The 12,854-nt window shown below is 31.7% G+C and overlaps 1 protein-coding gene across 1 annotated transcript; it reads left to right on the plus strand.

The window, feature by feature from the left end:
• Nucleotides 1-8,011: 8,011 nt before the first annotated feature.
• Nucleotides 8,012-12,238, plus strand: LOC108812920 (auxin transporter protein 1). Its single transcript, XM_018585318.2, has 9 exons — nucleotides 8,012-8,287; nucleotides 8,507-8,712; nucleotides 8,819-9,004; nucleotides 9,084-9,196; nucleotides 9,290-9,473; nucleotides 9,769-9,866; nucleotides 10,384-10,591; nucleotides 10,702-10,959; nucleotides 11,644-12,238. Exons 2-9 carry the CDS (start codon nucleotides 8,521-8,523, stop codon nucleotides 11,884-11,886), a joined length of 1,482 nt encoding a protein of 493 aa, XP_018440820.1. The 5' UTR covers nucleotides 8,012-8,287; nucleotides 8,507-8,520; the 3' UTR covers nucleotides 11,887-12,238.
• The last annotated feature ends 616 nt before the right edge of the window (nucleotides 12,239-12,854 follow it).

The raw sequence follows: 12,854 nt of genomic DNA on the forward strand, positions 1-12,854 counted from the left end.
ATGATAATAAAATTTTAAGCTACTGAATAAGTAATAATTATTTATATCGTTTAACTATATGATAATGAAAATTTGTATTATAATATTTATTATACTTATTAATATTTATTTTATTTTATCATAATTATTTTATTAATATTTATTATTTTTGTTAATACACAAAATAATGTATCAAATATTATTTTTGATATAATTTATATTATACTGCTTTGCAAAATTTATCTAATCATATAAAACTATTATGCAGTTTGAATTTCATTTACCAGATATTTTTAAGAAATCTTAATTTAACCAATATTTTATGTAATTTATTATTTTATGTAATTCTGTGATTAAGAAGCTAAAGTTATTGCACATTTTGGCATTTTACTTACTTATACACAAGACAAAAAAAACATTTAATAATGGGATATGCTAATAGAACACTTGAAATGAAGAGAAAATTTTATTAAACGCATGGAATCATAAGGCTGGGAAGGACCAATCTCAGCTCTCCGTATCCTTCTTCCAGTTCTCATGATTACTTCTCCCACTCTTCTGGTTCTAGTTTTAATTACACTTAAGTTACCACATCTCCAACCCCACTATATAATTTAATTCAAAATAAAATTTAGAGCCAAAAATATTTAAATTATATTTATTTTTTCATTCTATAAAGAGTAAATATGGATTTACTCTATAAATAGACCATTCTTTTTATTTGTTGTTCATTGTTCTATTTTATATTCTAAAAATGTAGTAGAACTGGAATAAACTCAACTCCATTATTAAGTTATTCAACTTTAGAGAAAAAAATGAAATTTTATATTAGAAATGCTCTTAATACTCTATTGAAGTTTTATCTTTTTTAAAAAGAAAAATCATCATACCAAAAATTACAACTATAGTCTAGTATCATAACGTACTATTATGTGCAGTATACGTATATGTCAACTACTTATCTCTCTTTTATTTTTGTCATATTTTTACATTTATTTAAATTATTATATTTATATAATGTGTGTTATTATTAATATGTGTTATGTTAAAATATTGGATTATAAAGTGTAAATATGTATACTAATGAAAGAGATATGTATTTTGCTAATTTCTAATGTTTTCATATTTTTATTTTAAAATTGTAGTAACATAGTTTTAAGTAATATTTATTGCTATTTATGTAGTGTATTTATATATTATATTTTTATTTTTGTAATTTTATTATTTAAATATATTATCTATTTTATTTGAATTGTTTTTACTATTTAAAATTGTAAATGTTTGATTATACATCTCCTTTGTATAATTTGCACTCGATCTGACTAATCTGTACCGTTTGAATCGGTTTTACCATTCGAAGTCTTAAATAAAATAATTAAGCCATTAAGGGTTTTGTGGCTTTGCGAATTTATAATTCTGTGTTCGTATTTTCAGTTTTATTGGTTCGTGTATGATTCGTTTCATCCGTGTTCTCAATTCAAGCTCGAACAATGTATACTGTACCAAAGTTATGTTTCGAACGGACAATTATATGCTTAAACAATAGCTTACTACTAGTTGCTGGTTTAAATTATGTAGTAATAAGTTTCATTTTGAACTTCTGACGTATCCCTAATTATAATTTGTGTATGTATTCTGTTGGTATTATTCAAGCCAAGGTATGGTTATACTCATATTGGTCCTCGGTTTCTATCTGTGCAAATATATGACTTGAAAGGGACAAATGTCGAACGGATGTAAATGGTCAAAGACTATAAGTTGAGGTTTCTTAAACAAACTTAATTATTAATATGATATTCATTTACAAAAAAAAAAGATTTAATATGATAACGTAAACTCGCATATTTGTGTTAACTGAGACCAAAGCCACACTAACTAAGGGGTTTGGCTGATCTGACTTGCAATAATTTGGAAGAAAATGATTCAATAGTGTTGGTGGCGATGTGGCTCCACCATTTGAGCTTTTATTAGGAGTGTAGTCGTTCCCATGTGACCTACTGACCAATGATACGAGTATGTGTTAAAACATCAAATATATCTTTTTTATTAAAACAGAAATGTTCCTTTTGACCCAATATTTTTTTGTATAATTTTAAATTAAATATATTTTCTATTATATCCAAACAATATAAAACATTATATCTCATCTTTTTAGTAACCTTTTATCACTTTTCTTTCAAATTATTTGATAAATCAAGTAACTGACTTAAACATTCAAATAATTTATGAAAAAATTAAAAATAAATATAAACTAAGATTTAAATACTACAAAATAGTTTCAATTGATATCAAATCAATAAAACTATGAATTATTTTATTTATATTTTCATGAATAAAAAATTACATTCATTTAAATAAACTTTTATATATTAAACTAAAGATGTATATAGTTAAATTTCAATAAATTGACATCAGAAAATTTTTTAATTAAAATTTATCAAAATATAGTACACAACTAATCAAATAAATTACATATATTTAATTAAAAATGCATAATGGAAAGAGTTGAAATAACTAAAAAATTAAATTAAATAATATCTTATACATGAATTATTATCTGAAGGTACACAATGAAAATGACCACATTGTATAATAAATATAATAACAAAAATAATTATGAAAATGTACAAAATATATATTATCCGAAGATAAATGACTAACACTTAGTTATAAAAATTTAAACTTATTATAATATGAACCAAATTATTAGTAAGATAAATTATACAAAAATATAATAATATTAATTAAACTATACAAAATAAATGTTATGCTAAAATCTCTCTTCACACTAAAATTATTCAATTAATTTATTTAATCAATTTAAAATAAAATTTACCCTGTCATGCGGATTATGATAGAGTTCACATTTTAAAAAGGAATCTAGCTAACAAAATTTAAGGATTTTGTAGAATTAAACACCATTAAAGATTTCCGAGATACGTCTTCATGAAAAATGGACCCAATCGATTTGATAGCTACGTTGTCAAGAATATTAATATTAACCTAGTTTAAAATAGGATATTATTATTATATATGTAAAATTTGTTGAACAAAATAAAAAAAATTAAATGAAGGTGATCTCATAGACTATTTATACATAAATCACGGTGTCGTGTTTCGTTTTATAATTTAGTAAAAACTAAATCTTTGTCACAATTTCCAATTCACATAGTACACACAAAAAACGTATGATATCACGAGGGCGTGACAAACTTGTAGCATGATTTTATCCTAATTCCGTTACAATTTGTTAGAAGTGGTCAATTAAAGGTACGTATAAAAGAAAAGTAAAACTATGGGGAGAACATGAAAAAAGGAAAAAAATATTTGACCTGGACATATAAAATAGAAAAAGGAAATGGACCGATTTGGACCTACTACTCTACTAGCCGATAAGGCCATAAAGGGGCGTAATGGAAAATCGTCTGATAAAAAAGAAAGCATCTTTATAAATGATGAAACGGCGGCGTGTGGGGGCGCAGGTGTTCATAGTGCGCATGTTTCTTTTGTAAAGCCTCAAGCGTGTGAGTGACTTCGTGGAGGGTCCGGTTTCCTTCCGGCTAGGGTTGGCTCATCTTGTCTCGAAGCTCGAGTGTTTCGGTTCGGAGGCTAGGTCGACTAGACCTGATCATATCTATTTGAAATTCTGAATGGAGGGTGCAGCAGATCATTTATGTTCTTTCTTTTTGTTTTAGAGAAAGATGAGATTTAGATTCATAATCTTTCCTGGCTTAAACTAGTATTTATTTAAGTATAAATCATTCATCAAGCCACAATTTCCGAACCTACGAATAAAGTGTGCATGGTAAAGAAGTCCATAACATATCAAAGTTTTTTTTTCAAAGTCCATAACAATGTGGAGAAAAATATATTTACGCATATATGGGGCTATAATCATTAAAATTTGACAAAAAAGAAAAATCATTAAAACTTTCAGTATATATATAGGTGGTATATGTAAATGTATTATTCATATATGCATTGACATAAACATATGAACATCTTCGATGACATTCTATTTTTTCTAAACACAAATATAGAGGGATAAACAGTAATACACCAAATATATATTAATATTATTCATTTATTTTATTTAATGAATTAATCTCTCATATTTTATATATTTTTGTTTTTCACCAAAATAAAATTATATAGTATAAATTTACGCTTTTAAATATTATATTTGTTGCATTGTTTGTTTATGATTATGTGTTTAAAAGTTAAGAATTATATAAAATTTAATAAATAACTATAAAAAGAATATTTTTGGAATATTTTTTTGGAATAGAAAAAATTAACTATTGCAACAAAACCTTCCCATATACTCTTAGAGTTAAAATTAGAGGCAATTATTGGAGATGATAAATAATTTATATATCAAACATGACTTAATAATGTAGTTTAGAAATTAACATGATATAAAAATCATGTGATTAATTCAAACAGATGACCAAATCGGGATCAAAGACATTGAAATAAATGTTTATTGATAATTGTTTCAAGTTAAAAAAATACTACTAAACTAAATAAATAGTTGTTGCTCAAATCTTCTGAATTAATGAATGTTTTGGAACCGAGTATGACTAAAGGGCTGACTGGTTTTCCCGCTACCACCCACAAACGCAGCTTTTGCAGTTCATAACGGTTGTTAGCGTTTCAAAACAATCATAGAAAACGCTATAAACCGCTTCAAACCGTTCCGAATCTCTTAAAATTAAAAGCTGGTTCCAACTAGCGTTTACGGTTGCGGGCGGTTGCAGGAGGGTAAATTTTTTTCTTTAAAAAAACAGAATAAATAAAAATAATACTAAAAATATCTAATAAAAATTTTCAATTGAAATAATAGAAATTGTAAAATGTATTCATATTATATTTCAATTTATATTATAAAAATTCAAAACTAAAATATTTTCTATAAATTTTTAAAATTGAGTAATATGATTTTATAAATATAAATTTTATATTTATCATATTATTATGATTTTTAATATTTTTATAATTACATAAAATGTAAATATTGTTAAACTATTATTTAACAGATGTTGCGTTTGGTAGTTTACCAGTCATAAGAATCTCGCAAACGCAACAATTTCTAACAGCTGTACTAGTCGTATAAATTTTTAGAAAACGCTTAAAACCGCAACCACCCGCATCCGCAAACTCCCGCAACCGCAACCGCAACCGTTGCGGTTACACCAGTCAGACCCTAAATCACTTTTGTGGATTGAAAAATTATGGAATGATTGAATTATAAATGATAGCAAAATGTATGGTTTCTTATTCATTAACGAGATAGTTGATCATTTTCATATTTCTCTATCTATTTTTTTGGTTATTTTCTTAAATGATTAAAATAGAATAGAAAAATAATTTTGAAATATCATTTTGTAGATGTAAAAGTTAATTGAAGTAAATATTGTTCATTGTTAAAGGTGGAAACCACACACTATCCAAATACATTTATGCCAAAATATATATGGAAATGGAAACACTATAATAAACTACAGTACAACTTAAATTTTTGTTTCTTGGAAACCAACTTAACACTTATTTTTCATTAACTAGGAAAAATTATAAATTTACATTAATTTTGCGTGAAACAGAAGCAAAAACAAGCATGCCCTTGGGTAAAATCTGCAGTTTCTGCACCAAATTAAAGATGACCTGCAACATTGCCGCCTTTACATAAATTCACTCTCTATATACACATATATAGGCTATATCTATATTTGTTTATAATATTCTGCAAGTTGGTTGATTTTCATGGATCAAGAGAGTTGTTGATTTTCTAAAGTTTCAAGAATTTAACCAATTTGTGTTTACAAATAATTATACCGTTGCTTAAGAATGGGAACATTTATGCAATAATCTATCATTTCAGTACTATCCATCGGGCTATATAATTAGAGATATGAGAAAACTGAGAGGGATCAAGGGGTTTTCAACTTTTTAAGCAGCTGAGCAAGCAAGTTACTTACAAAACTTAGAACCAAATATTGACACACTAGTATTAAGTGCATACTCGTCGAGTGCACGAAACTTTTTATTTATTATTTATAACGATATTGATATTTTATCTTTTAACATTTATAAAATAGTTCTCGAATTTCAACCAAAAAAACATTTATAAAATAGTTTTTATATTATTTAAATAAATATTTTATGACTCTATCTTGTGTGAATTATTTAAAGAATTATTATTCAGATACTAATAAATCATGTGTGTGAGTTGTAAACTTGAAAATAAGTAATATATAGTTTCATCATGATTGTATTCCAACTATATGTCATTTATCAATTATTTTTAGTAGTATTTGTATTTGGTAATGCCGTAGTACCCAATTATTTCTTAGGTGAGCAATGAGTATTTTGCAAACTCATCACTCAATACATGAAGCCTTTGGTCCATGGTCAGGTGTCTTACAGAAAATTGGTTGCTCTTTACAAATCTGAACTTCGGATCATATGAGATTCTAAGGTCAGTCGAGCTAGATTAAAATTTACATGACTTATTTTAGTCTGGTGGGGGTTAATCATATGTTAATCTCACATGATTACGTTTTTGTTTCTTCAAAATTGATGGTGCAAAAACTGGGAAGGATTCTCTTTCGGGAAAAAAAAAAACTGGGAAGGATGCTGACTATAGTATTCTTATAGATAGCTGTTGAAAAATCTAGATCTCTAAATCTAGATGCTACAAGTCAAATAAGTCCTTAACTTTGCATTATTAATTTTGTCATCATGTCTTAATTTTTTTAATTGATGATTTTTTTTTGTCATTCAAGTACAACCAATGATTTGTTAGATGAAAAATGTTATATACGGTTATGTATTTTGAACCCATATGGGCTTTACCAATATCTTCTCTTTATTTTATAAGTAGAACCCAGAAATTCTGGATGTCAATGGTCACGTTAATTATTAATGCGAAACGTAAAAAGAGTTAGATGCTACCGTTACCTAAAAAAAGTTAATGGTAGTGTGATTTTACAGCAGCTGTTTAATCTTTTTTTTTTTTTTCCCTCAAGTAGTATTATAGAAGAAAGGCTAAAAGCCCAATGCCACATACAAACCCAAGAAGGGGAACCGAAAAAACATACATAAAACATAAAAGAGGCCCAACATCGGCCCGAACTACCAACGACCCAACCCGGTCCAAACCAACGAAAAAGAAACTGTCTGTGGGCGCGTGTCTTAACCATCACGCCACCATGAACGCGTGGACATTGAAAAGCGCGGAGGACACGTGTTGTCATCTCGCCCAGCGAGGCACACGCGTCACACATCCGCTACGCTTTCACCGACAGTAACTCAACACCGGAGCAAGCCAAACCGCCGCTTCACCGGACCACCTCACAAACGCCGGAGCCAGGATCCCGAACTTTCCTTCATCCACTCTTACGCCTGAACTCTTTCCACCGGAGAGCTTCACCGGGTTTCTCCCGAGATCTCATCCGAACCATCGAGAAACCGCCATCTTCTTTCTCTCGCTTCTTTCACCGGATAGAACCCATAAACCGTCGGGATCTCAACCGGAGGCGAAGCCACACATCCACACCGACACATCTTCGGTACACCATAACACTTACACCAGAGCCGCCGTCAAAAACGCAAGAACCGTTCGACGCGGCAACCGAGAGCCGACCGTTCACCCTAATCGGATAGGTGCAACGGCGGAGACTTGAGCCGGCCGTCCACCGAGAAAGGGTGCGGCGCCGGAAGCTTTGATAAAACAAAAAAGAAAACCAGGAGGATTAAACTAAAAGAAGCAAGCGCAAAGGAAAGCAAGAAAAAGGAGAGAGACCGGACCGGCGGTGGCTGTGGAAGCTCATCCGCCGGCCGGAACCATTTGACGCCGGGGAGTTTTAGATAGAAGACAAAGAGAAATCAATTAGGAGAGAGAAAAAAGTTACGCTCATACCAATCGTTCTTTTGTCACAGCAGCTGTTTAATCTATTTATGTTTTTAAATAAAAATAAAAGAACCAAAAAAGAGAAGATATTGGTAAGTATATAAAAAGGAGAGGGGGTGAAGTTCGAAGCATCTTATAGTTATTTTAGCTTCTTCATTCCTTTTTTTGCTTTGATCAAAGAAAGTCTTTCTCCTTCTTTCCATAACTCTCTCTCTCTCTCTCCTCTCTGCCATCTTCTGGGTTCATGCTCTGTTTCTTGAAGTCAGAGAAAGATAGAGAGAACAGAGATTTTTTTATTTAAAAGAAAAGAGCAAGTGAGAGACCCTATCAGTTTTGGTCTTTGTTTGCTTCTGATTCGTTCTCACCTTCTTTCTTCTCTTCTCTAAAAGAGAAAACGTAAGTCACTCTCTTTCTTTCATTCTCTGTTTCTCACTAAAGAAGAGAAAAACAACGTGAACAAGGAATATTATTTTTACACTCTGCTTTAAGTGCTCTTCTTCTTCCAACTCTGAGATCTCTCACTGCTCTGTTTATTCACGTCTCTGTTTAGTGCTCACTTAGGTTTTGATTATTTTCTCTATAAAGTGTTGAGACATTTTTTTATCTCTTCCTCAGATCTAAAGGCAAAAATGTCGGCGGGTGTGAGTCATGGAGAAGAGGCGATAGTCTCAAGCGGAAATGACAACGAAGTAGATCAGATCAACGGCACCAACACCGGAAAACCCGACGAGCACGACCCCTCGAGCGGTTCTGCACTAAGCAACTTCCTCTGGCACGGCGGATCAGTCTGGGACGCTTGGTTCAGCTGCGCATCTAACCAGGTACAAGCTTCAAGAACCCTTTAAAAAATTGAAAAGAAAAAACAAGAAAATCTTGATATCAAGAACCATCATGAGATATGTATTTTTTATTTTATTTTTAATTCAGGTGGCGCAAGTGCTTTTGACGTTACCGTACTCGTTCAGTCAACTAGGGATGTTGTCAGGAATAGTGTTACAGATCTTCTATGGTCTACTCGGAAGCTGGACTGCGTATCTCATCAGTGTTCTCTACGTCGAGTATCGAGTTCGTAAAGAGAAAGAAGGCAAAAGCTTCAAAAACCATGTTATTCAGGTTATAATACAAAATTTAATCACTCACTAATCGGTTACTATTAACTTTGACTAAATCTTACTTGATAAAATACTAACAGTGGTTCGAAGTACTTGATGGACTACTCGGCACATACTGGAAAGCAGTAGGACTCGCATTTAATTGCACTTTCCTCTTGTTTGGATCTGTAATCCAACTCATTGCTTGTGCCAGGTCTCTTTAATCTCTCTTTTAATGATCCCTTTCTCTCTTTAATTATTATTGGATGATTATAATAAAATGATGATTGGTTGGACTTGGTTGCAGTAACATTTATTACATAAACGATCACTTGGACAAGAGAACATGGACTTATATATTCGGCGCGTGCTGTGCAACCACTGTGTTTATACCGTCGTTTCACAACTACCGAATCTGGTCATTCCTCGGCTTGGGTATGACCACTTACACCGCCTGGTACTTAGCCATCGCCTCCATTATCCACGGCCAGGTATAAATTATTATTTATATATTTAGATTTCTTACATAAAAATATAATATTTTGTGCTTTGTAATGAAGTGACAGTATATGCCTTCATTAAAAAGAAAAAAATATCTTCATTAAAAGGAAAAAAATATTCGCATTTCTCTTTATGGTTAGGGAAAAGGAATTGAATTATTCCGTGCATCTAAACCCAAATTTGTATATAAATTTTCGTCTAAAACTAGGCAATTTTAGCATTTTCTTAATATTCTCTCAGTCTGATTTAAGATTTGTTTTTAATTGTTAATTTTGAATTTTGTAGACGGAAGGTGTGAAGCACACAGGTCCAACGAAGCTAGTGCTTTATTTTACCGGAGCTACCAATATCTTGTATACATTTGGTGGTCACGCGGTTACTGTGTAAGTTTATTTCTTTTCATTTCTTAATGATTACTACTAATTAATCTATCAAACTGTTTATAAAAGATCATTAAATCCTGTCAGACGTATAGTTGAAGAACTATTTAAGTTAAAGCTCAAATAGCAGGAAAAACATATATGATAAAATTGGTGAGATAATATTAAATTCTGAGTGCTGTATCGTTTCTTCGCCGCTTCTATTGCAGCTTTTGCCGGCAAATAAGGTGTAACTATTATTACAGTCATCACGAATATCATTATTATTTTCTACTATTATTTTTCTATCCTTAAAGTAGTAATAATATGTTACAAAAAAATATCTAACTTTTAATAAAAAAGATTCTATGGAACTATAATAATTAATATTCCTACCCCACACTATTGAATGCCACTTAAGCACTTCTACTAGTAATAGTACGCCTCTCTGAAATGTCAAATACACCCTTTATCATCTTTACTTAAATGATAATTTAAGACTAATTATGGATATAAATTAACAGTAAATTTGATTGTGCAGCGAGATTATGCATGCAATGTGGAAACCACAAAAGTTTAAGTACATTTACTTGATGGCGACGTTGTATGTTTTCACACTAACGCTTCCGTCAGCTTCCGCCGTTTACTGGGCCTTCGGAGACGCACTTCTAGACCACTCCAACGCGTTCTCTCTTCTCCCCAAGAACGGATGGCGTGACGCTGCCGTTATTCTCATGCTCATTCACCAGGTAAAACATATAATAATAAACCTTTATGTTAATAAGTATTTGTTTCTTTCTCATTTAGTAAATTTAGATCATGATCAGGTTAACTAAGTTATTGTAATATATTCATGCAGTTTATAACGTTCGGATTCGCGTGTACCCCACTCTACTTTGTGTGGGAGAAAGTGATAGGGATGCATGACACAAAGAGCATTTGCTTGAGGGCTTTAGCTAGATTGCCTGTGGTTATACCGATATGGTTCTTAGCTATTATCTTCCCGTTCTTCGGTCCAATCAATTCAGCTGTTGGTGCTCTTCTGGTTAGCTTCACCGTGTATATTATCCCCTCCCTCGCTCACATGCTCACTTACCGATCTGCCTCCGCTCGTCAGGTAAATGCTTTTACAAAGTGTTATCAATTATACTCGTAGTTATTAAAAATAAATAAACGATCGGTGGAGGAATATTAAATAGTGATCAACTATGTAGTTGTGGTAGGGTTGTGAATAGATTATTGTCATTGGAGGGCATGAATGTCTTTGTCTGAAGATAGATGGGGCTATGTGTTCCGTATCTTACGGAAGATATGATCATCATTCATCACCCACATTCCTTGCTGGCGTCCTTCAACCTCATTTTTAATTATACTTTTTATAAAAAGTTAAAATCCAAACTCGTATTTTCTGGTTAGGTTAGAATTAGTAATTGACTATGAATTGTTTTGTTTTTTTCCTACTTTTATCAAACTCGTGTATATTATATATTAACAGTAGGAAAATAAAAGTTAGAAAAGGAATAATTTGTGAGGAAAATAAGGATAGGAGAATAGGTAAGAGTCACAATCAGACATGAAAAGGAAGCTGTACAATGGTGACTCACTGCCTAACATTAATCTAAAGTGAGAGTCTGAGTATGACAAATCATGTCTCTCTCTTTGTCATGGGTCAACAAAGCTTTGGATTTTTGTCCATTACTATACGACAATACCCACAAACTCATACACTTAATCATCATCATCTCTCTATTCACTGGTTCTTGAATTTTTTTATATATTTGTTTTTGGATTTTTCTTGTAGAATGCGGCGGAGAAGCCACCGTTCTTCTTGCCGAGCTGGACGGCGATGTACGTGTTGAACGCTTTCGTGGTGATATGGGTTCTAATAGTCGGGTTCGGGTTCGGTGGATGGGCTAGTGTAACCAACTTTGTTCGCCAAGTCGACACTTTTGGTCTGTTTGCTAAGTGTTACCAATGTAAATCACCGGTTCCAGCTGCAGCAGCTGCGCACGCTCCGGTCTCTGCTTTACACCACCGCCTTTGAGTGATCTAGCCTGCATGGTTTAATGCTTTTGTGGAGTTTTAATATAAAATTATTTGTTCTTCTTTTGTGTTTTGCGTACGTATACGTGAGGGAGTAAAAGTCACGAAAATAGTGTACTTCTTATCCCCTTTCATGCGTGTTAAGTTCTTAAATTTTTTTCCTTTTTTTTCTTTGGGGGGGGGTTTGTATGTTTTCACTCCTTAGGTCGATAATATAGTAGCGTGTGATTTCTTAATTTGGTATTGTGAAAACAATAGGCTAAAAGAAATGTATCGTCTTCTCTTCTTTTACTTGTGGCTATATCAATGTTTCAGTTTCACACAACAATCCTTGTGATGCATTTTTATTGTTACTAATGTCAAAAATGAATAATGCTTTAACTCTAAATTGATTAATTAGTGGATTTGTTTTAACAAAAATATATATTCTTTAATATTTCTGATGCGACTTAAGAAATAGACTAAATGTCATATACTCACAGGCTACTAATTATTTGAATTTGACCTTGTATATTAACACCATTAATTACATCAAAACCTACAACCAACCCGTAATAATATGACATTTTTTTCAACATTTGTTTTTCAAAAATGATTTTGTAAAGAGAAATTGCACCATGTACACAAAACTTTCTTTCTATGTAAGTGAATCCCGAAATTCCACATGATGGTATCTTGAGTGCTAGATACCAATGTTTATTGTTATAGGTAAATTGCTAATATCCGGATTTTTTTGTATCATGAGCCAATTGAATTTTTAGTAAAAAAGGAATTTTAGTTTTTGAAACTTTTACTTAATTGGGAAATAAAATGGGAACATGGACAAGTTGGACCGAGGGAGCCGGTCGTTATACATGGGGCACATGGGTGTGGGGGGAGAGATCGCACGTGGCTTCATGGTCTGAGTCACGTGCCATTATTTACTTCTCACTCTTTCTCTCTGATCAGATACTTTGAAGAAATGGATCG

The sequence above is a fragment of the Raphanus sativus genome, chromosome 6 (genome assembly GCF_000801105.2).
Source record: "Raphanus sativus cultivar WK10039 chromosome 6, ASM80110v3, whole genome shotgun sequence".
NCBI classification, from domain to species: Eukaryota; Viridiplantae; Streptophyta; class Magnoliopsida; order Brassicales; family Brassicaceae; genus Raphanus; species Raphanus sativus.